Source organism: Oncorhynchus masou, chromosome 24, assembly GCF_036934945.1.
Source record: "Oncorhynchus masou masou isolate Uvic2021 chromosome 24, UVic_Omas_1.1, whole genome shotgun sequence".
Classification (NCBI taxonomy): Eukaryota; Metazoa; Chordata; class Actinopteri; order Salmoniformes; family Salmonidae; genus Oncorhynchus; species Oncorhynchus masou.
Window position 1 is genome coordinate 9,470,761 of NC_088235.1, and position 26,050 is coordinate 9,496,810.

Sequence of the window (26,050 nt, forward strand, 5' to 3'; positions counted from 1 at the left end):
ATAGGGAGAGAGAGAAGGGGGGATAGATAGGGAGAGAGAGAAGGAGAGGGGGAAGAGAGATATGGAGAGAGAGAAGGAGAGGGGGGAAGAGAGATATGGAGAGAGAGAAGGAGAGGGGGGAAGAGATATGGAGAGAGAGAAGGGGGGATAGATAGGGAGAGAGAGAAGGAGAGGGGGGAAGAGAGATATGGAGAGAGAGAAGGAGAGGGGGGAAGAGAGATATGGAGAGAGAGAAGGAGAGGAGGGAAGAGAGATATGGAGAGAGAAGAAAGATGGGGAGAAGGGAAGGGGAAGAGAGGAACAGAGAGAGCATAGAGGTAGATAAGGAGAGAGACTATCAAGCTGACAGAATGATCTAGAATAGATTAAATGGATTAGTGTGGTGGGGTCTTCTCTGACACAGAGACAACAGGACTGACTGTAGCACCACCCTGACATAACCCTGTTACACCTTAACATGGCACACTGGAGACGGGCGTGTTGGGGTTTCATTGTGTGTGGGTCTCAGCGTGCGGGGCTTGGCTGTGCAGAGCTTCAAGGTCGAGGCTTCAGCGTGCAGAGCTTGGCTGTTTGGAGCTCTGTGCGTGGGGCTGTTTGGCGCTCTGTGTGTAGGGCTGGCAGAGATGGTGCTGAGTAGTGTAGTTCTTACCATGCTGTGTGAAGAGATCACTGTGGACGATGTCGATGAGGCAGTGTAGCTTCTGTTTGACCAGACGACCCAGAGGAACCTTCAGAATGAACTCTGTGAACAGTTTACTGAAAAGACAAAAAACAGAATGAACTCTGAACAGTTTACTGTAAAGACAAACAACATGAACTCTGTGAACAGTTTACTGTAAAGACAAACAGAATGAACTCTGAACAGTTTACTGTAAAGACAGACAGCATGAACTCTGTGAACAGTTTACTGTAAAGACAGACAGTATGAACTCTGTGAACAGTTTACTGTAAAAACAAACAGAATGAACTCTGAACAGTTTACTGTAAAGACAAACAGAATGAACTCTGAACAGTTTACTGTAAAGACAGACAGAATGAACTCTGTGAACAGTTTACTGTAAAGACAGACAGCATGAACTCTGAACAGTTTACTGTAAAAACAAACAGCATGAACTCTGTGAACAGTTTACTGTAAAGACAGACAGCATGAACTCTGTGAACAGTTTACTGTAAAGACAAACAACAGAATGAACTCTGTGAACAGTTTACTGTAAAGACAGACAGCATGAACTCTGTGAACAGTTTACTGTAAAGACAAACAACAGAATGAACTCTGTGAACAGTTTACTGTAAAGACAGACAGCATGAACTCTGAACAGTTTACTGTAAAGACAAACAGCGTGAACTCTGTGAACAGTTTACTGTAAAGACAAGCAACAACAGAATGAACTCTGAACAGTTTACTGTAAAGACAGACAGCATGAACTCTGTGAACAGTTTACTGTAAAGACAGACAGCATGAACTCTGTGAACAGTTTACTGTAAAGACAAACAATAACAAAACAACAGAAAGGTACAATAGGAGCAGAGTTTTATTAGCTCAGAGGCTGTAGTCATTCATTGAATCCAATGTCCATGTCAGATGGTGACGTCTCCACTGAGTTGGTGGCCTTAGTTCCAGAGCAACATAGTTGTTGTGTCATAGTGAGTGAGCAACATAGCTGTTGTGTCATAGTGAGTGAGCAACATAGCTGTTGTGTCATAGTGAGTGAGCAACATAGCTGTTGTGTCATAGTGAGTGAGCAACATAGCTGTTGTGTCATAGTGAGTGAGCAACATAGCTGTTGTGTCATAGTGAGTCAGCAACATAGCTGTTGTGTCATAGTGAGTCAGCAACATAGCTGTTGTGTCATAGTGAGTCAGCAACATAGTTGTTGTGTCATAGTGAGTGAGCAACATAGTTGTTGTGTCATAGTGAGTGAGAAACATAGCCGTTGTCATAGTGAGTGAGCAACATAGCTGTTGTGTCATAGTGAGTGAGCAACATAGCTGTTGTGTCATAGTGAGTGAGCAACACAGCTGTTGTGTCATAGTGAGTGAGCAACATAGTTGTTGTGTCATAGTGAGTGAGCAACATAGTTGTTGTGTAATAGTGAGTGAGCAACATAGTAGTTGTGTAATAGTGAGTGAGCAACATAGTTGTTGTGTCATAGTGAGTGAGCAACATAGCTGTTGTGTCATAGCGAGTGAGCAACATAGCTGTTGTGTCATAGTGAGTGAGCAACATAGTTGTTGTGTCATAGTGAGTGAGCAACATAGCTGTTGTGTCATAGTGAGTGAGCAACATAGCTGTTGTGTCATAGTGAGTGAGCAACATAGCTGTTGTGTCATAGTGAGTGAGCAACATAGTTGTTGTGTCATAGTGAGTGAGCAACATAGTTGTTGTGTCATAGTGAGTGAGCAACATAGCCGGTGTCATAGTGAGTGAGCAACATAGCTGTTGAAAATGACAGACTGTTACAGGCTACCAACAGTTCCCTGTATACAGCCTTCAACCCATGTTGTATGTGTGTGACGACAGTGTACTGACATGACGAACCCACGGTATTACACAGAACTACATCATGTTAACAACATGGGTATTACATAGAACTACATCATGTTAACAACATGGGTATTACATAGAACACAACTACATCATGTTAACAACATGGGTATTACATAGAACACAACTACATCATGTTAACAACATGGGTATTACATAGAACTACATCCTGTTAACAACATGGGTATTACATACAACTACATCCTGTTAACAACATGGGTATTACATAGAACACAACTACATCCTGTTAACAACATGGGTATTACATACAACTACATCATGTTAACAACATGGGTATTACATAGAACACAACTACATCCTGTTAACAACATGGGTATTACATACATCTACATCCTGTTAACAACATGGGTATTACATACAACTACATCATGTTAACAACATGGGTATTACATACAACTACATCCTGTTAACAACATGGGTATTACATAGAACACAACTACATCCTGTCAACATGGGTATTACATAGAACTACATCATGTTAACAACATGGGTATTACATACAACTACATCATGTTAACAACATGGGTATTACATACAACTACATCCTGTTAACAACATGGGTATTACATATAACTACATCCTGTTAACAACATGGGTATTACATACAACTACATCCTGTTAACAACATGGGTATTACATAGAACACAACTACATCCTGTTAACAACATGGGTATTACATAGAACTACATCATGTTAACAACATGGGTATTACATAGAACACAACTACATCATGTTAACAACATGGGTATTACATAGAACTACATCCTGTTAACAACATGGGTATTACATACAACTACATCCTGTTAACAACATGGGTATTACATACAACTACATCATGTTAACAACATGGGTATTACATAGAACTACATCCTGTTAACAACATGGGTATTACATAGAACACAACTACATCATGTTAACAACATGGGTATTACATACAACTACATCCTGTTAACAACATGGGTATTACATACAACTACATCCTGTTAACAACATGGGTATTACATACAACTACATCCTGTTAACAACATGGGTATTACATACAACTACATCCTGTTAACAACATGGGTATTACATACAACTACATCATGTTAACAACATGGGTATTACATACAACTACATCCTGTTAACAACATGGGTATTACATACAACTACATCCTGTTAACAACATGGGTATTACATAGAACTATATCCTGTTAACAACATGGGTATTACATAGAACTACATCCTGTTAACAACATGGGTATTACATACAACTACATCATGTTAACAACATGGGTATTACATAGAACTACATCATGTTAACAACATGGGTATTACATAGAACTACATCCTGTTAACAACATGGGTATTACATACAACTACATCCTGTTAACAACATGGGTATTACATAGAACTACATCATGTTAACAACATGGGTATTACATAGAACACAACTACATCCTGTTAACAACATGGGTATTACATAGAACTACATCATGCTAACAACATGGGTATTACATAGAACTACATCATGTTAACAACATGGGTATTACATACAACTACATCCTGTTAACAACATGGACATTGAATTGACCGTATTTTGTAGGCAATATATCCTTTGAGGAAAATGTTCTCTTGAGGAAAGCACATTCATGGGATGAGGGATGAGGGGGTGTCTCCTTCGCTAGAGGACGGGTACTGAAGTTCTGCTTGCTGCCGTTGGAGGCAAGCGTTTGGCAAGGGATGAAACATTCTCAGCGTGGCCTCAATTCATCCCTCTCTTCTCCTCAGCCAGGTTTGTGTTGACAACTGGAGCAACTAATCCCCTGCTCTTCTGTCGGTGCGGAAGAAAAGCAGAAAGCTTGGCCCTCCACCTTCCTTTCCTTCGGCTCTGATAGAACAGCTCTGCCCTGCCGGCGCTGGCAAGTGACAGGAAACGGGAGATGGGTGGAAAGTAGAGAGCACAGCTACACAGAAAGGCCAGCAGAACACTGTAATCTGTGATTAGAAAAGAAGCCAGGGACACAGCAGGTGGGGAAAATGACACTGTTTCAACTTTGTATTCAGGTGTTTTCTGGCATTAAGACTGGACACCGTGGGGAACAGGAGACCAGGGGAGAAGAGGATGGAGAGGAGAAGAGGAGGGAGGGAGGGGGAGGGAGGGAGAAGAGGATGGAGGGGGAGGGGGAGGGAGGAGAGGGAGGGAGGGAGGGCGGGGAGGGAGGTAGAAGAGGAGGATAGAAGAGGAGGGAGGGAGGGAGGAGTGGAGGATAGAAGAGGAGGGAGGGAGGGAGGGAGGGAGGGAGGGAGGGAGGGAGGGAGGGAGGGAGGGAGGGAGGGAGGGAGGGAGGGGGAGGGAGGGAGGGAGGGAGGGAGGGAGGGGAGTGGAGGATAGAAGAGGAGGGAGGGAGGGAGGGAGGGAGGGAGGGAGGGAGGGAGGGAGGATAGAAGAGGAGGAAGGGAGGAGATGAGGATAGAAGAGGAGGGAGGGAGGGAGGGAGGGAGGGAGGGAGGGAGGGAGGGAGGAGGGAGGGAGGGAGGGAGGGAGGGAGGGAGGGAGGGAGGGAGGGAGGGAGGGAGGGGAGGAGAGGAGGAGGGAGGGAGGGAGGAGAGGAGGATAGAAGAGGAGGGAGGGAGGGAGGAGGGAGGATAGAAGAGGAGGGAGGGAGGGAGGGAGGGAGGGACGAGAGGGAGGAAGGGAGGATAGAAGAGGAGGGAGGGAGGGAGGGAGGGAGGGAGGGAGGGAGGGAGGGAGGGAGGGAGGGAGGGAGGGAGGGAGGGAGGGAGGGAGGGAGAAGAGGAGGATAGAAGAGGAGGAGGGAGGGAGGGAGGGAGGGAGGGAGGGAGGGAGGGAGAAGAGGAGGAAGGGAGGATAGAAGAGGAGGAAGGGAGGGAGGGAGGGAGGGAGGGAGGGGGAGGGAGGGAGGGAGGGAGGGAGGGAGGGAGGGAGGGAGGGAGGGAGGGAGGGAGGGAGAAGAGGAGGATAGAAGAGGAGTGAGGGAGGGAGGAGGGAGGGAGGGAGGAGGGAGGGAGGGAGGGAGGGAGGGAGGGAGGGAGGGAGGGAGGGAGGGAGGGAGGGAGGGAGGGAGGGAGGGAGGGAGGGGGAGGGAGGGAGGGAGGGAGGGAGGGAGGGAGGGAGAAGAGGAGGGAGGGAGGATAGAAGAGGAGGAAGGGAGGATAGAAGAGGAGGAAGGGAGGAGAGGAGGATAGAAGAGGAGGGAGGGAGGGAGGGAGGGAGGAGAGGAGGATAGAAGAGGAGGGAGGGAGGAGAGGTGGATAGAAGAGGAGGGAGGGAGGAGAGGTGGATAGAAGAGGAGGATAGAAGAGGAGGATAGAAGAGGAGGAAGGGAGGAGAGGAGGAGAGGAGAAGAGGAGGGAGGGAGGTGTCATGACATTGGCCTCTTTGGGTATAGCAACCCCATCCCCCTCTCCCTGCCTCCCCCTTGCCTCCTTCAACTTGGCTGCTGTGGTCAGAGGTCGTAAATTCCTGAGAAGACCTCATGGACACACAGTTATAGAGAGTAGTTTTTCATGAAGAACAAAGGAAATCCTTCCACCTCACAGAACTTGACGTACGAACAAATTTCATGTTCCAGAGAAAATATAGAAGATGGTTGAAGAATCCAGCTACGAACTGGTCCGTTTGTCACAACTCGGGGAAGCTCATGGGAGACGGTGTGGCCACATTACCATAACGCTGTTTATATAATAGCCTCAGATATGAGGTTTACATCTAATTGTTGTGTAAGATGAATGAGTGAGTATGATACTGTTTGTATAATATGATTGTGGACTGTTTAATGAAGAAAAACACAATTCTATTTTGATTTGAACTAAATCGGAGGACCGCCCCTGAGCCCAGTTAGGGTAAGACATCCTGGACCGCCCCTGAGCCCAGTTAGGGTAAGACATCCTGGAACAGCCCTCTTCTGCCACTTCGAATAAAACCCAACTTTGAGAAATTATCAGCAGACCGAGCTTACCTCAATTACGAGATTGCTAAAGGTTGCAGACCATGTTTCTCTCAATCACGGGAGTACAAAGGTTGTAAGACCATTGCTGAATCTTTTAACCATACCACGTGGTTAAACTCTTAGACTATCGATACCGTCAGAATGAGAACAAGACTTTGATATTAATTACTAGTCTGCAGCTTGGAATTCGGTATCATTGAACTTGAAGAACGACAACCGCCGAAACATCCATTCTATAATGACTGTCACTCTGAACAATCCCCTCTAACCACAACCGAGAGAGAGAGAGTTTCCTGTTTATAATGACTTCTCCCATCAGGCCCAGTCTGGCAGTTCCCGCTATATGGCCAAGCTGCAAAATCAAAATGGGCTATAATGTAATGATTTATCAAAAACGGTCTTAACTTAAGGTTAGGCATGAGGTTAGCAGTGTGGCTAAGGTTAGGCATGAGGTTAGCAGTGTGTTTGAGGTTAGGCATGAGGTTAGCAGTGTGGTTGAGGTTAGGCATGAGGTTAGCAGTGTGGTTGAGGTTAGGCATGAGATTAGCAGAGTAGTTAAATTAGGCATGAGATTAGCAGTGTGGTTAAGGTTAGGCATGAGGTTAGCAGTGTGTTTGAGGTTTAGGCATGAGGTTTGCAGTGTGTTTGAGGTTAGGCATGAAGTTAGCAGTGTGTTTGAGGTTTAGGCATGAGGTTAGCTATGTGTTTGAGGTTAGGCATGAGGTTAGCAGTGTGGTCGAGGTTAGGCATGAGGTTAGCAGTGTGGTTGAGGTTAGGCATGAGGTTAGCAGTGTGGCTAAAGGTTAGGCATGAGGTTAGCAGTGTGGCTAAAGGTTAGGCATGAGGTTAGCAGTGTGGTTAAGGTTAGGCATGAGGTTAGCAGTGTGGCTAAGGTTAGGCATGAGGTTAGCAGTGTGGTTAAGGTTAGGCATGAGGTTAGCAGTGTGGCTAAGGTTAGGCATGAGGTTAGCAGTGTGGCTAAGGTTAGGCATGAGGTTAGCAGTGTGGTTAAGGTTAGGCATGAGGTTAGCAGTGTGGCTAAAGGTTAGTTTTAAAATACAATTATAGAATTAGGCGGGGCTTCCGACTGTGCAACTTGGTCAGATAGCGACTAGCCAGTCTGTCTGGGTAGAGAGGTGGTCAGATAGTGACGAGCCAGTCTGTCTGGGTAGAGAGGTGGTCAGATAGTGACTAGCCAGTCTGTCTGGGTAGAGAGGTGGTCAGATAGTGACTAGCCAGTCTGTCTGGGTAGAGAGGTGGTCAGATAGTGACTAGCCAGTCTGTCTGGGTAGAGAGGTGGTCAGATAGTGATGAGCCAGTCTGTCTGGGTAGAGAGGATGTCAGATAGGGACTAGCCAGTCTGTCTGGGTAGAGAGGTGGTCAGATAGTGACGAGCCAGTCTGTCTGGGTAGAGAGGTTGTCAGATAGGGACTAGCCAGTCTGTCTGGGTAGGGAGGTGGTCAGATAGGGACTAGCCAGTCTGTCTGGGTAGGGAGGTGGTCAGATAGGGACTAGCCAGTCTGTCTGGGTAGAGAGGTGGTCAGATAGTGATGAGCCAGTCTGTCTGGGTAGAGAGGTGGTCAGATAGTGACTAGCCAGTCTGTCTGGGTAGAGAGGTGGTCAGATAGTGACTAGCCAGTCTGTCTGGGTAGAGAGGTGGTCAGATAGGGACTAGCCAGTCTGTCTGGGTAGAGAGGTGGTCAGATAGCGACTAGCAAGTCTGTCTGGGTAGAGAGGTGGTCAGATAGCGACTAGCCAGTCTGTCTGGGTAGAGAGGTTGTCAGATAGGGACTAGCCAGTCTGTCTGGGTAGAGAGGATGTCAGATAGTGACTAGACAGTCTGTCTGGGTAGCGAGGTGGTCAGATAGTGACTAGCCAGTCTGTCTGGGTAGAGAGGTGGTCAGATAGTGACTAGCCAGTCTGTCTGGGTAGAAAGGTGGTCAGATAGTGACTAGCCAGTCTGTCTGGGTAGAGAGGTGGTCAGATAGTGACGAGCCAGTCTGTCTGGGTAGAGAGGTGGTCAGATAGTGACTAGCCAGTCTGTCTGGGTAGAGAGGTGGTCAGATAGTGACTAGCCAGTCTGTCTGGGTAGAGAGGTGGTCAGATAGTGACTAGCCAGTCTGTCTGGGTAGAGAGGTGGTCAGATAGTGACTAGCCAGTCTGTCTGGGTAGAGAGGTGGTCAGATAGTGATGAGCCAGTCTGTCTGGGTAGAGAGAGGGGGCAGATAGTGACTAGCCAGTCTGTCTGGGTAGAGAGGTGGTCAGATAGTGACGAGCCAGTCTGTCTGGGTAGAGAGGTTGTCAGATAGTGACTAGCCAGTCTGTCTGGGTAGAGAGGTGGTCAGATAGTGACTAGCCAGTCTGTCTGGGTAGAGAGAGGGGGCAGATAGTGACTAGCCAGTCTGTCTGGGTAGAGAGGATGTCAGATAGTGACTAGACAGTCTGTCTGGGTAGAGAGGTGGTCAGATAGTGACGAGCCAGTCTGTCTGGGTAGAGAGGTGGTCAGATAGTGACGAGCCAGTCTGTCTGGGTAGAGAGGTGGTCAGATAGTGACTAGCCAGTCTGTCTGGGTAGAGAGGTGGTCAGATAGTGATGAGCCAGTCTGTCTGGGTAGAGAGGTGGTCAGATAGGGACTAGCCAGTCTGTCTGGGTAGAGAGGTGGTCAGATAGTGATGTCTGTGGAATGCTGTACATTGAGATGAGCTTTTTCAATAGCACAATAACCACTGTGATGTGTTCCTCTGAATATGCCCTTTAAAACGTAGAAACCATTTCAGAGGGACAGCATACCCTTAACCGCAAGGCATTATGGACAAAATGTCATGTCCTTCCAGTACAGAGTTTAGACAGGACAATGTCCCAAAGTCACTTCCCTAATACAGACCTGTCTGGTCACATGACCCTTCACTAATACAGACATGTCTGGTCACATGACCCTTCACTAATACAGACATGTCTGGTCACATGACCCTTCACTAATACAGACATGTCTGGTCACATGACCCTTCCCAACGTGCACCCCATTCCCTCTGTAGTGCAGTACAGCGGGCACCCCATTCCCTCTGTAGTGCAGTACAGCAGGCACCCCATTCCCTCTGTAGTGCAGTACAGCGGGCACCCCATTCCCTCTGTAGTGCAGCAATTTGCTCAGGACCCAATTTGGGCCCAGCCACAGTTCTGCATGTCACATACTGTATGCTGGGCCCAAAACACATAGCGTCAGAACAACATATTGAACATTCAGTCAACGTAGGCTAGAATTTGTTCTGCGTGAGCAGTTGAACAGCTCAGCTTCATGAATGTAGAACAGGACGCTAGTGAATAAGGACGAACATCTCAGGTAGACGCTTCAAACTAAACCCATGGATGTATAACAAAAACAGACCCTTATGTTCCAATATTACATCAGCTAGTCTGTAAAACTGGAGTGATCTAGTGATCTATTAATCTAGTAGTCTGGTAATATATGGAGTGATCTAGTGATCTAGTAATATATTAATCTAGTGTCCTAGTGTCCTAGTGATCTATTAATCTAGTAATCTAGTAATATATGGAGTGATCTAGTGATCTAGTAATATATTAATCTAGTGTCCTAGTGTCCTAGTGATCTAGTGATCTATTAATCTAGTAATATATGGAGTGTCCTAGTGATCTATTAATCTAGTGTCCTAGTGATCTATTAATCTAGTGTCCTAGTGATCTATTAATCTAGTGTCCTAGTGATCTATTAATTTAGTGTCCTAGTGATCTATTAATCTAGTGTCCTAGTGATCTATTAATCTAGTGTCCTAGTGATCTATTAATCTAGTGATCTAGTAATATATTAATCTAGTATCCTAGTAATCTATTAATCTAGTATCCTAGTAATCTATTAATCTAGTGATCTAGTGATCTATTAATCTAGTAGTCTGGTAATATATGGAGTGATCTAGTGATCTAGTAATATATTAATCTAGTGTCCTAGTGTCCTAGTGATCTATTAATCTAGTAATCTAGTAATATATGGAGTGATCTAGTGATCTAGTAATATATTAATCTAGTGTCCTAGTGTCCTAGTGATCTATTAATCTAGTAATATATGGAGTGTCCTAGTGATCTATTAATCTAGTGTCCTAGTGATCTATTAATCTAGTGTCCTAGTGATCTATTAATCTAGTGTCCTAGTGATCTATTAATCTAGTGTCCTAGTGATCTATTAATCTAGTGTCCTAGTAATCTAGTAATCTAGTATCCTAGTAATCTATTAATCTTGTGTCCTAGTGATCTATTAATCTAGTGTCCTAGTGATCTATTAATCTAGTGTCCTAGTGATCTATTAATCTAGTGTCCTAGTGATCTATTAATCTAGTGTCCTAGTGATCTATTAATCTAGTGATCTAGTAATCTATTAATCTAGTGATCTATTAATCTAATCTAGTGTCCTAGTGATCTATTAATCTTGTGATCTAGTGTCCTAGTGATCTATTAATCTACTGTCCTAGTGATCTATTAATCTAGTATCCTAGTAATCTATTAATCTAGTGATCTAGTGATCTATTAATCTAGTAGTCTGGTAATATATGGAGTGATCTAGTGATCTAGTAATATATTAATCTAGTGTCCTAGTGTCCTAGTGATCTATTAATCTAGTAATCTAGTAATATATGGAGTGATCTAGTGATCTAGTAATATATTAATCTAGTGTCCTAGTGTCCTAGTGATCTATTAATCTAGTAATATATGGAGTGTCCTAGTGATCTATTAATCTAGTGTCCTAGTGATCTATTAATCTAGTGTCCTAGTGATCTATTAATCTAGTGTCCTAGTGATCTATTAATCTAGTGTCCTAGTGATCTATTAATCTAGTGTCCTAGTAATCTAGTAATCTAGTATCCTAGTAATCTATTAATCTTGTGTCCTAGTGATCTATTAATCTAGTGTCCTAGTGATCTATTAATCTAGTGTCCTAGTGATCTATCAATCTAGTAATCTATTAATCTAGTGTCCTAGTGATCTAGTAATATATTAATCTAGTGATCTAGTAATCTTGTGATCTAGTGTCCTAGTGATCTATTAATCTAGTGTCCTAGTGATCTATTAATCTAGTGTCCTAGTGATCTATTATTCTAGTGATCTAGTAATCTATGAATCTAGTGATCTAGTAATCTAGTGATCTATTAATTTTTTGTACTAGTGATCTATTAATCTAGTGTCCTAGTGATCTAGTGATATATTAATCTAGTGTCCTAGTGATATATTAATCTATTAATCTAGTGTCCTAGTGATATATTAATCTATTAATCTAGTGATCTACTAATATTGTGGCCTAGTGATCTATTAATCTAGTAATCTACTAATCTAGTGATCTATTAATCTAGTGATCTATTCATCTAGTGATCTATTCATCTAGTAATCTAGTGTCCTAGTGATCGAGTGATCTATTAATAGTGATATATTAATCTATTGATCTAGTGTCCTAGTGATCAAGTAATCTAGTGATCTATTAATATTTTGTCCTAGTGATCTATTAATCTAGTGTCCTAGTGATCTATTAATCTTGTAATCTATTAATCTAGTGATCTATTAATCTAGTGTCCTAGTGATCTATTAATCTAATGTCCTAGTGATCTATTAATCTAGTGTCCTAGTGATCTATTAATCTAGTAATCTACTGTCCTAGTGATCTTTTAATCTAGTAATATAGTGTCCTAGTGATCTATTAATCTAGTGATCTATTCATCTAGTGTCCAGTGATCTATTAATCTAGTGTCCTATTAATCTAGTGTCCTATTAATCTAGTGTCCTATTAATCTAGTGTCCAGTGATCTATTAATCTAGTGTCCTATTAATCTAGTAATCTAGTGATCTAGTGAAACATTGATCTAGTGAAACATTGATCTAGTGAAACATTGATATATTGATCTAGTGATCTAGTGATATATTGATCTAGTGATCTAGTGATATATTGATCTAGTGATCTAGTGAAACATTGATCTAGTGAAACATTGATCTAGTGATCTAGTGAAACATTGATCTAGTGATCTAGTGAAACATTGATCTAGTGATCTAGCGAAACATTGATCTATTGATCTAGTGAAACATTGATCTATTGATCTAGTGAAACATTGATATATTGAAACATTGATCTAGTGAAACATTGATCTAGTGATATATTGATATATTGATCTAGTGATATATTGATCTAGTGAAACATTGATATAGTGATCTAGTGAAACATTGATATATTGATCTAGTTATATATTGATCTAGTGATCTAGTGATATATTGATCTAGTGATATATTGATCTAGTGATCTAGTGAAACATTGATATATTGATCTAGTGAAACATTGATATACTGATCTATTGATCTAGTGATCTATTGATCTAGTGATCTGTTGATATATTGCCAAAACCTTGATGTGCACCTTGTCATTTATAAAAGCTTTTGTAATTAAAATGTTACTTTGTCAAATTAAATCAATACAATGATATAACATTCATGGCAGGTCAGATTAACCGCTGCACTGTTGGTGAAGCAGCAGTTCCACGTTCCCAAGGCAACCGGGACTATATATAACCAACCCACATGGTACAGCTGGTGAATGCTAAGTGGTGTGTGTGTGTGTGTGTGTGTGTGTGTGTGTGTGTGTGTGTGTGTGTGTGTGTGTGTGTGTGTGTGTGTGTGTGTGTGTGTGTGTGTGTGTGTGTGTGTGTGTGTGTGTGTGTGTGTGTGTGTGTGTGTGTGTGTGTGTGTGTGTGTGTGTAAAGCACAGAGCCTAAAGGTAAGTAGCTCGAGGATAACGACGTGTGACCACTCACACTGCACAAGCCACAACATCAAATCAGTTCTTTAATCCAAACCAACTGTTAAAGGTTATCGCCACGGAAAAATAAAGGGAAGACAATCTCTAAAACACGGAATGTCATTTCAAAGAGACGATTACTGACGAGACAAACCCACTGAGCAAGGCTCTTTAGTCTCTCTCTTCCATGTCAGGGCACTTTACCTTAATCAGTCAAATCATTTACACGTGTCTTCATTTCTTAGATTGACTTTGTAACTCAAAGCTTTTTCAGATGCACTCCTGCACCTCTTCCTTAGCTTCTGGCATCCTTACATGTACAGATAATGACACTACAGTACAGTCGAACAGGAGTCACAGATAATGACTACAGTATTCAGGAGTCACAGATAATGACACTACAGTACAGTCGAACAGGAGTCACAGATAATGACTACAGTATTCAAGAGTCACAGATAATGATACTACAGTAGTCAGGAGTCACAGATAACGACACTACATTACAGTCGAGCAGGAGTCACAGATAATGACATTACAGTATTCAGGAGTCACAGATAATGACACTACAGTTTAGTCTAACAGGAGTCACAGATAATGACGACAGTATTCAGGAGTCACAGATAATGACACTACAGTATTCAGGAGTCACAGATAATGATAATACAGTAGTCAGGAGTCACAGATAATGATACTAAAGTATGCAGGAGTCACAGATAATGATACTACAGTATTCAGGAGTCACAGATAATGATACTACAGTATTCGGGAGTCACAGATAATGACACTGGAGTATTCAGGAGTCACAGATAATGATACTACAGTATTCAGGAGTCACAGATAATGACACTACAGTATTCAGGAGTCACAGATAATGATAATACAGTAGTCAGGAGTCACAGATAATGATACTAAAGTATGCAGGAGTCACAGATAATGATACTACAGTATTCAGGAGTCACAGATAATGATACTACAGTATTCGGGAGTCACAGATAATGACACTGGAGTATTCAGGAGTCACAGATAATGATACTACAGTATTCAGGAGTCACAGATAATGACACTCCAGTATAGTCTAACAGGAGTCACAGATAATGACGGCAGTATTCAGGAGTCACAGATAATGACACCGCAGTAATCAGGAGTCACAGATAATGACACCGCAGTAATCAGGAGTCACAGATAATGACACTACAGTATTCAGGAGTCACAGATAATGACACTACAGTATAGTCTAACAGGAGTCACAGATAATGACATTAAAGTATTCAGGAGTCACAGATAATGACACCGCAGTAATCAGGAGTCACAGATAATGACACTACAGTATTCAGGAGTCACAGATAATGACACTACAGTATTCAGGAGTCACAGATAATGATATTACAGTATTCAGGAGTCACAGATAATGACACTACACTATTCAGGAGTCACAGATAATGATACTACAGTACAGTCGAACAGGAGTCACAGATAATGACATTACAGTATGCAGGAGTCACATATAATGATAATACAGTATTCAGGAGTCACAGATAATGATACTACAGTATACAGGAGTCACAGATAATGATACTACAGTATGCAGGAGTCACAGATAATGATACTACAGTATACAGGAGTCACAGATAATGACATTACAGTACTGGTCTAACAGGAGTCCTTGTAGGAGTCCTTGTTATGGCCTTGTAGAAGTGTGTCATCTACAGTGTGAAAGCACGAGTGTATAGTGTACACAACCAGATGTGCTAAAACATATTCGCCACGAGACAGCAGTTTCCCTGATGAGAACCTACCTGAGCTCCTTGGGATCGAAGACAAGTTTGACGTCGTTCACGATGGTGGGGACGTATCTCAACGCTGCACCCTGGACAAAACAAAACGATTAGGATTATCCCTGATCTTAAAGGTGATTAGATGACCAACTGGGTTACAGCCCTGGCGCTCACTAGAATGTTGAAAATGTTAACTACAATATCACAATATTTTGTATGACAGGATGTGTCATTATGCTTGTCTAGAGCCATCAGTCGTTATGCTTGTCTCGAGCCATCAGTCGTTATGCTTGTCTAGAGCCATCAGTCGTTATGCTTGTCTAGAGCCATCAGTCGTTATGCTTGTCTAGAGCCATCAGTCGTTATGCTTGTCTAGAGCCATCAGTCGTTATGCTTGTCTAGAGCCATCAGTCGTTATGCTTGTCTAGAGCCATCAGTCGTTATGCTTGTCTAGAGCCATCAGTCGTTATGCTTGTCTAGAGCCATCAGTCGTTATGCTTGTCTAGAGCCATCAGTCGCTATGCTTGTCTAGAGCCATCAGTCGCTATGCTTGTCTAGAGCCATCAGTCGCTTTGCTTGTCGAGAGCCATCAGTCGTTATGCTTGTCTAGAGCCATCAGTCGTTATGCTTGTCTAGAGCCATCAGTCGTTATGCTTGTCTAGAGCCATCAGTCGTTATGCTTGTCTAGAGCCATCAGTCGTTATGCTTGTCTAGAGCCATCAGTCGTTATGCTTGTCTAGAGCCATCAGTCGTTATGCTTGTCTAGAGCCATCAGTCGTTATGCTTGTCTAGAGCCATCAGTCGTTATGCTTGTCTAGAGCCATCAGTCGTTATGCTTGTCTAGAGCCATCAGTCGTTATGCTTGTCTCGAGCCATCAGTCGTTATGCTTGTCTCGAGCCATCAGTCGTTATGCTTGTCTAGAGCCATCAGTCGTTATGCTTGTCTAGAGCCATCAGTCGTTATGATTGTCTAGAGCCATCATCAGTCGTTATGCTTGTCTAGAGCCATCAGTCGTTATGCTTGTCTAGAGCCATCAGTCGTTATGCTTGTCTAGAGCCATCAGTCGTTATGCTTGTCTAGAGCCATCAGTCGTTATGCTTGTCTAGAGCCATCAGTCGTTATGCTTGTCGAGAGCCATCAGTCGTTATGCTTGTCTAGAGCCATCAGTCGTTATGCTTGTCTAGAGCCATCAGTCGTTATGCTTGTCTCGAGCCCTCAGTCGTTATGCTTTTCTAGAGCCATCAGTCGTTATGCTAGTCTAGAGCCATCAGTCGTTATGCTTGTATATATATATATATATATATATATATATATATATATATATATATATATATATATATATAGAGCCATCAGTCGTTATGCTTGTCGAGAGCCATCAGTCGTTATGCTTGTCTAGAGCCATCAGTCGTTATGCTTGTCTCGAGCCATCAGTCGTTATGCTTGTCTCGAGCCATCAGTCGTTACGCTTGTCTAGAGCCATCAGTCGTTATGCTTGTCTCGAGCCATCAGTCGTTATGCTTGTCTAGAGCCATCAGTCGTTATGCTTGTCGAGAGCCATCAGTCGTTATGCTTGTCGAGAGCCATCAGTCGTTATGCTCGTCTAGAGCCATCAGCCGTTATGCTTGTCTAGAGCCATCAGTCGTTATGCTTGTCGAGAGTCATTATGCTTGTCGAGAGTCATTATGCTTGTCGAGAGTCATTATTCTTGTCGAGAGCCATCAGTCATTATGCTTGTCTAGAGCCATCAGTCGTTATGCTTGTCGAGAGCCATCAGTCGTTATGCTTGTCGAGAGTCATTATGCTTGTCGAGAGTCATTATTCTTGTCGAGAGCCATCAGTCATTATGCTTGTCTAGAGCCATCAGTCATTATGCTTGTCGAGAGTCATTATGCTTGTCGAGAGTCATCAGTCATTATGTACTAATGACCATAGCGCTATACTTTTGACCGGGGCCCATAAGCAAACAGGAAATAAGGTAACATTGGGGACATGGCCACTGTTGAAGAGGATTAACAGTCTAACGGTAGGGAGGGAGAGAGGGAGGGAGGGAGAGAGGGAGGGAGGGGGAGAGGGGAGGGGGAGAGGGGAGGGGGAGAGGGGAGGGGGAGAGGGGGGGGGGGGAGGGGAGGGGGAGAGGGGGAGGGGAGGGGGAGAGGGGGAGGGGGAGAGGGGGAGGGGGGGAGGGAGGGAGGGAGGGAGGGAGGGAGGGAGGGAGGGAGGGAGGGAGGGAGGGGAGGGAGGGAGGGAGGGAGGGAGGGAGGGAGGGAGGGAGGGAGGGAGGGAGGGAGGGAGGGAGGGAGGGAGGGAGGGAGGGAGGGAGGGAGGGAGGGAGGGAGGGAGGGGAGGGGGGAGTTGAATAGCTGAAGAGGATTAACAGTCTCCTATATGGAAACCCTCTATTTCTGATTAACAAACAGTTTATAAAAAGGGGCACTTCTAACGGCGCAACAATTCAACTCTGTTACAAGACTTCCAAAAGGCCTAGTTAAAGGAGGGAGGGATATCAGAAAATACCTTGAGGAGGAGCTAAAGAGGAGGAACGCAGAGATGCCCCGGGACACAGAACAGGCCATGTCAGAGAGAGAGAGAGATGCCCCAGGACACAGAACAGGCCAGGTCAGAGAGAGAGATGCCCCAGGACACAGAACAGGCCAGGTCAGAGAGAGAGATGCCCCAGGACACAGAACAGGCCAGGTCAGAGAGAGAGAGATGCCCCGGGACACAGAACAGGCCAGGTCAGAGAGAGAGATGCCCCGGGACACAGAACAGGCCAGGTCAGAGAGAGAGAGAGATGCCCCAGGACACAGAACAGGTCAGAGAGCACAAGAGAGAGTGTGAGAGAGAGCACAAGAGAGAGCACAAGAGAGATAGAGTGTGAGAGAGAGCACAAGAGAGAGTGTGAGAGAGAGCACAAGAGAGATAGAGTGTGAGAGAGCACAAGAGAGAGCACAAGAGAGATAGAGTGTGAGAGAGAGCACAAGAGAGAGAGAGTGAGAGAGAGCACAAGAGAGAGCACAAGAGAGATAGAGTGTGAGGGAGAGCACAAGAGAGAGAGTGAGAGAGAGCACAAGAGAGAGCACAAGAGAGAGCGTGTGATAGAGAGCACAAGAGAGAGCACAAGAGAGATAGAGTGTGATAGAGAGCACAAGAGAGAGCAGAGAGAGCGAGAGAGATGCGTCGGGACACAGAACAGGTCAGAGAGAGAACACAGACATAGATAACAGTTGCAGAAGAAATACATATGAACACAGAGGGGAGGGAGGCACATGGAGAGATCTATTCAGAAAGACAATGAACACAGAGGGGAACAACACACAGACAACAATAGGAGATTCAGTACCAGTCAAAAGTCTGGACACACCTACTAATTCCATATTTTTTTTATTTGAATTTTATTTTTTAAACTATTTTCTGCATTGTAGAATAATAAGTGAATACTATGAAATAACACATATGGAATCATGTAGTAACCAAAAAACGTGTTAATTATACATATATTGTATATTTCAAATAGCCACCCTTTGCCTTGATGACAGCTTTGCACACTCTTGGCATTCTCTCAACCAGCTTCATGAGGTAGTCACCTGGAATGCATTTCCATTAACCTCTTGAAACTCTAGGGGCGCTATATCATTTTTGGATAAAAAGACGTGCCCGTTTTAAGCGCAATATTTTGTCACAAAAAGATGCTCGACTATGCATATAATTGGTAGCTTTGGAAAGAAAACACTCTGACGTGTCCAGAACTGCAAAGATATTCTCTGTGCGTGCCCTAGAACGTGAGCTACAGGCAAAACCAAGATGAGACGGCATCCAGGAAATGAGCAGGATTTTTGAGGCTCCGTTTTCCATTGTCTCCTTATATGGCTGTGAATGCGAGAGGAATGAGTCTGCCCTTTCTGTCGTTTCCCCAAGGTGTCTGCAGCATTGTGACGTATTTGTAGGCATATCATTGGAAGATTGACCATAAGAGACCACATTTACCAGGTGTCCGCCCGGTGTCCTGCGCCGAAATTGGTGCGCAAAACTCAGCTGCAAGTATTTTTCCATGGAATTCAGAGAAGAAAGCATGCTTTCACGAACGATATATCAATGAAGAGATATGTGAAAAAACACCTTGAGGATTGATTCCAAACAACGTTTGCCATGTTTCGGTCGATATTATGGAGTTAATTCGGAAAAAGTTTGACGTTGTTGGTGACTGAATTTTCGGTTCGTTTCGGTAGCCAAATGTGATGTACAAAACGGAGCGATTTCTCCTACACAAAGATGCTTTCAGGAAAAACTGGACATTTGCTATGTAACTGAGAGTCTCCTCATTGAAAACATCCGAAGCTCTTCAAAGGTAAATGATTTTATTTATTTGGTTATCTGGTTTTTGAGAAAATGTTGCGTGCTAAATGCTACTCAAAATGCTAAGCTAGCTTAGCATACTCTTACACAAATTAGTTAATTGCTATGGTCAAAAGCATATTTTGAAAATCTGCTTCAGAGTTAAAGTAACAGACACATCTCAACATCAACTGTTTAGAGAGTGCTTGAATATGAACTACTTTGAAGAATCTAAATTCAAAAATATTTTTGTTTAAACACTTTTTTTTTGTTACTCCATGATTCCATGTGTGCTATTTCATAGTTTTGATGTCTTCACTATTATTCTACATTGTAAAACACGCGTCTGCTAAATGACTTAAATGTAAATGTAAATGTAGAAAAACCCTTGAATGAGTAGATGTGTCCAAACTTTTGACAGGCTCTGTATATTGTCCTTTACCCCTAGGAGAGCATGATACATATGGACCGATTAATTAGGGACGAATTCAAGTTTTCATGACAATCAGTAATCAGCCTTTTTGGACGCCGATTATGGACGATTATTGCCAATTTAAGTTGCTAGCTAGCATTAAACTTCCATCTTATAAAAAACAAATCAATCTTCACATAATCACTAGTTAACTAGTGGTTGATGATATTACTAGGTTAACCAGCTTGTCCTGCGTTGCATATAATCAATGCGGTGCCCGTTAATTTATCATCGAATCACAGCCTACTTCAACTTCGCCAAACGGGGGATGATTTTTACAAAAACGCATTTGCGAAAAAAGCACAACCGTTGCACGAATGTACCATAAACATCTTAAAATCAATACACAGATGTATATATTTTTAAACCTGTATATTTATTTCAAAGAAATTCATGTTAGCAGGCAATATTAACCAGGTGAAATTGTGTCACTTCTCTTGCGTTCATTGCACGCAGAGTCAGGGTATATGCAACAGTTTGGGCCAACTGGCTCGTTGCCAACTAATTTGCCAGAATTTTACGTAATTATGACATAACATTGAAGGTTGTGCAATGTAACAGGAATATATGGACTTAAGGATGCCACCCGTTAGATAAAATACGAAATGGTTCCGTATTTCACTGAAAGGATAGATGTTTTATTTTCAAAATGATAGTTTCCGGAAATTGACCATATTAATGACCCAAGGCTCGTAGTTCTGTGTCATTATGTTATAATTAGGTATATGATTTTATAGAGCAGTCTGACTGAGGCAGCAGCAGGCTCGTTAAGCATTCATTCAAACTTTACTGCGTTTGCCAGCAGCTCTTAGCAATGCTTGATGCACAGAGCTGTTATGACTTCAACCCTATCAACTCCTAAGATTAGGCTGGCAATACTAAAGTGCCTATTAGAACATCCAATAGTGAAAGGTATATGACATGCAAATGGTATAGAGAGAAATAGTCCTATAATCCCTATAATAACTACAACCTAAAACTTTTCACCTGGGAATATTGAAGACTCATGTTGAAAGGAACCACCAGCTTTCATATGTTCTCATGTTCTGAGCAAGGAACTGAAAAGTTAGCCGTCTTACATGGCACATATTGCACTTTTACTTTCTTCTCCAGAACTTTTTGCATTATTTAAACCAAATTGAACATGTTTCATTATTTATTTGAGACTAAATAGATTTTATTTATGTATTATATTATGTTAAAATAAAAGTGTTCATTGTTCATTCAGTATTGTTGTAATTGTCATTATTACAAATTATTATTACAAATATATATTTTAAAAATATATATATTTAAAAAAATATATATATATATATTTTAAAAATATATATATTTTAAAAATATATATATATATATATATTTTAAAAATATATATTTAAAAAAAAAAAAATTCAATAATCGGTATCGGGGTTGAAAAATCATAATTGGTCGACCTCTACTATAGACACATAGTGGACATGAGATGGGAACTAGAGACTGATATACACTGGGAGAATGCATAGAATAACATGGAAACACAAAAGGCATCACTCTGAAGCAGAGCCAGACTATATGATTGATGTCCTACCTTCACCATGCCTGTGTTCTCAGAGTTGATGTTCATCATGTCATTGAAGGAAGTGAAGAGATTCCTCAAGGACTCCATGAAGTCTGCTTCTCCTTTGTTCTCATACAGTCTGGGGAGAGAGGAGAGATGGATGGATGGAGGGAGGGAGGAAGAAGAGGAGAGATGTATGGATGGAGAGAGGGAGGAAGTGGAGAGATGTATGGATGGACGGAGGGAGTTAGGAGGGAGAAGAGGAGAGATGGATTGAGGGAGAGGAGAGATTGATGGGGAGAGAGGAGAGATTGATGGGGAGAGAGGAGAGATGGATGGGGAGAGAGGAGAGATGGATGGGGAGAGAGGAGATGGATGGTGGGAGAGGAGAGATGGATGGTGGGAGAGGAGAGATGGATGGTGGGAGAGGAGAGATGGATGGTGGGAGAGGAGAGATAGATGGATGGATGGATGGAGGGAGTTAGGAGGGAGAAGAGGAGAGACGGATGGATGGAGGGAGGGAGGAAGTGGAGAGATGTATGGATGGACGGAGGGAGTTAGGAGGGAGAAGAGGAGAGATGGATGGAGGGAGAGTAGAGATGGATGGGGAGAGAGGAGAGATGGATGGTGGGAGAGGAGAGATGGATGGTGGGAGAGGAGAGATGGATGGATGGATGGAGGGAGTTAGGAGGGTGAAGAGGAGAGATGGATGGAGGGAGAGATGGATGGATAGAGGGAGGTAGGAGGGAGAAGAGGAGAGATGGATGGACGGACGGAGGGAGTTAGGAGGGAGAAGAGGAGAGACGGATGGAGGGAGATGAGAGATGGATGGGGAGTGAGGAGAGATGGATAGAGGGAGAGGAGATATGGATGGATGGAGGGAGGTAGGAAGGAGAAGAGGAGGGATGGATGGAGGGAGAGGAGAGATGGATGGAGGGAGAGGAGAGATGGGTTGGACGGACGGAGGGAGGGAGTTAGGAGAGATGGATGGATGGACAGAGGGAGGTAGGAGGGAGAAGAGGAGAGATGGATGGAGGGAGAGAGGGAAAGAGGGAAAGAGGGAAAGAGGGAGAGAGGGAGAGAGGGAGAGAGGGAGAGAGGGAAAGAGGGAAAGAGGGAGAGGAGAGAGGGATGGAGGGAGAGAAGAGAGGGATGGAGGGAGAGAAGAGAGGGATGGAGGGAGAGAAGAGATGGAGGGAAGAGAGGAGAGAGGGGTGGTAGGAGAGAATGAGGAAGAGAGTGGGAGAAAGAGGAGTGGAGAGAGAAAGGGAGGAGAGGAGAAATTAAAACAGATGATTTAGAGACCTTTCTAGAAGTCCCTCCACACACAGAGACCTGCTGTTAGCTCACACAGAGATGTAAACAGGCCCCCTGTAGCCGGATGCCAGTAGGCCACTTCTCTGTCATTGTTATATCACAGATCTCAACCCATCAAACCAGGGCCCACTGACTGCAGGCTTTGCATGGGTTCTCCATGCAAATACCAAACAAGACCAAAATACCTTGATCATAGCTGATCATCGTTAGCATCTAAAACAAGCTTCTCCAGCCTGTCTGCTTCTAGAGCCAAAAGCAGGGAAAACAACAGTCCTGGCAAACCAAAAGACTTTATTAATTAATTAGCATATTCATCTGGAATACTTTACGCAGGGGGAAGAACAGCAAGTCCTGGCAAACCAAAAGACTATATTAATTAATTAGCATATTCATCTGGAATACTTTACGCAGGGGGAAGAACAGCAAGTCCTGGCAAACCAAAAGACTTATATTAATTCATTCATTAGCATATTCATCTGGAATACTTTACGCAGGGGGAAGAACAGCAAGTCCTGGCAAACCAAAAGACTTATATTAATTCATTCATTAGCATATTCATCTGGAATACTTTACGCAGGGGGAAGAACAGCAAGTCCTGGCAAACCAAAAGACTTATATTAATTCATTCATTAGCATATTCATCTGGAATATTTTACGCAGGGGGAAGAACAGTTCATGTACTGTGATTTATTGATGCGATGCGATCGCCAGGTACAAGGCTTTGTAACCGTTTTATAATGAAGGAATCAGGCCAGAAGAGGTGTGGTATATGGCCATTATACCACGGCTCAGGGCTGTTCTTACCCATGACGCCACAACGGCTAACGCTGTTCTTACCCATGACGCTACCACGGCTAACGCTGTTCTTACCCATGACGCCACCACGGCTAAGGGCTGTTCTTACCCATGACGCCACCACGGCTAAGGGCTGTTCTTACCCATGACGCCACCACGGCTAAGGGCTGTTCTTACCCATGACGCCACCACGGCTAAGGGCTGTTCTTACCCATGACGCCACCACGGCTAAGGGCTGTTCTTACCCATGACGCCACCACGGCTAAGGGCTGTTCTTACCCATGACGCCATGCGGAGGTCCTGGATATATTCCTTAGCCGTGGTATATTGGCCCATATGTCACAAACCCCCGAGGTGCCTTATTGCTGTTCTAAACTGGTTACCAACCTAACCATATCCTAACCATATTACGTCGAGCATTGGCTACACAACGGAAAATGGTTCAACTCTGAGACTGTCGATCCCTACAGAATAAGAGCAAATCTTAGACACTAATTACTAGTCTGCAGCTAGAAATGATGTCAACCTGGGATGTGACGACCGACAACCGCCGAAACATATATTCTATGAGAACATTTCTGATTGGTACTCTGGGTGCCATTCTATTCTAATATATCCATTCTAACCATGATAGACTCTGAAGTATACATTCTAACCATGATAGACTGAAGTATCCATTCTAACCATGAAAAACTCTGAAGTATCATGTACAAAGGATTAGCATTTGAATTATTATAATTATCAACTGTGTGTAGTGACTCTTGTCTTTCCCAGTCCACACCCACTTCCCTTTGTCCACACCCACTTCCCTTTGTCCACACCCACTTCCCTTTGTCCACACCCACTTCCCAGTCGTCCACACCCACTTCCCAGTTGTCCACACCCACTTCCCAGTCGTCCACACCCACTTCCCAGTCGTCCACACCCACTTCCCAGTCCACACCCACTTCCCAGTCCACACCCACTTCCCTTTGTCCACCAAGCCGTCATATCGGTTACGCCCACCAGGGAACCTCATCATTTCACTGTAACCAGATCTACTGTTTGTTTGTTTATGCATTTCTGTGACTGTAAATAAATGATTAAGACAATTGGTTTATGGATGACTCATAGTGAACACTGGGTTCGTGCAGATAACCAACAATTTACGACGTTTGGAATGAGACTAACGCGAGGTAAAGAATAATTCATTAATTTAAATACTAACTGATCAGATATTCAAATATCTGAAGAGTTATAATTAGGAAAATTATACATTTGTAATCTGAATATTTTCCTTGGTGCCCCGACTTCCTAGTTAATTACATTTACATGATTAGTGTAATCACGTAATAATAATTACAGAGAATTGATTTGATTAAATACCAGTCTTCACTTTTAATGATGCCAAAGACACGACAGTATGGAGGAAACTGGACTGTAACAGTTAGTATGGAGGAATCTGGACTGTAACAGTTAGTATGGAGGAACCTGGACTGTAACAGTTAGTATGGAGGCAGAATCTGGACTGTAACAGTTAGTATGGAGGAATCTGGACTGTAACAGTTAGTATGGAGGAATCTGGACTGTAACAGTTAGTATGGAGGAACCTGGACTGTAACAGTTAGTATGGAGGCAGAACCTGGACTGTAACAGTTAGTATGGAGGAATCTGGACTGTAACAGTTAGTATGGAGGCAGAACCTGGACTGTAACAGTTAGTATGGAGGAATCTGGACTGTAACAGTTAGTATGGAGGAATCTGGACTGTAACAGTTAGTATGGAGGAATCTGGACTGTAACAGTTAGTATGGAGGTAGAATCTGGACTGTAACAGTATGGAGGAATCTGGACTGTAACAGTTAGTATGGAGGAATCTGGACTGTAACAGTTAGTATGGAGGAATCTGGACTGTAACAGTTAGTATGGAGGAATCTGGACTGTAACAGTTAGTATGGAGGAATCTGGACTGTAACAGTTAGTATGGAGGAATCTGGACTGTAACAGTTAGTATGGAGGAATCTGGACTGTAACTGTTAGTATGGAGGAATCTGGACTGTAACAGTTAGTATGGAGGAATCTGGACTGTAACAGTTAGTATGGAGGTATCTGGACTGTAACAGTTAGTATGGAGGAATCTGGACTGTAACAGTTAGTATGGAGGAATCTGGACTGTAACAGTTAGTATGGAGGAATCTGGACTGTAACAGTTAGTATGGAGGAATCTGGACTGTAACAGTTAGTATGGAGGAATCTGGACTGTAACAGTATGGAGGTATCTGGACTGTAACAGTTAGTATGGAGGAATCTGGACTGTAACAGTTAGTATGGAGGAATCTGGACTGTAACAGTTAGTATGGAGGAATCTGGACTGTAACAGTTAGTATGGAGGAATCTGGACTGTAACAGTTAGTATGGAGGAATCTGGACTGTAACAGTTAGTATGGAGGAATCTGGACTGTAACAGTTAGTATGGAGGAATCTGGACTGTAACAGTTAGTATGGAGGAATCTGGACTGTAACAGTTAGTATGGAGGAAT

At 43.2% G+C, this 26,050-nt stretch overlaps 2 protein-coding genes across 2 annotated transcripts in view; one reads left to right on the top strand and one right to left on the bottom strand.

Moving 5' to 3' along the window:
- LOC135513383 (dedicator of cytokinesis protein 1-like) overlaps positions 1 to 26,050 on the top strand; it is a 1,066,221-nt gene that overhangs the window by 544,189 nt on the left and 495,982 nt on the right.
- The window catches only part of LOC135511833 (dedicator of cytokinesis protein 1-like), a 513,132-nt gene that overhangs the window by 440,845 nt on the left and 46,237 nt on the right, over positions 1 to 26,050 (bottom strand). Inside the window, exons 9-11 of the mRNA XM_064933315.1 lie at positions 21,451 to 21,559; positions 15,100 to 15,170; positions 650 to 756 (exon numbers count right to left, since the gene is read on the bottom strand). Of these exons, the coding sequence (XP_064789387.1) occupies positions 650 to 756; positions 15,100 to 15,170; positions 21,451 to 21,559 (287 nt within the window). The remainder of the gene's footprint in view (positions 1 to 649; positions 757 to 15,099; positions 15,171 to 21,450; positions 21,560 to 26,050) is intronic.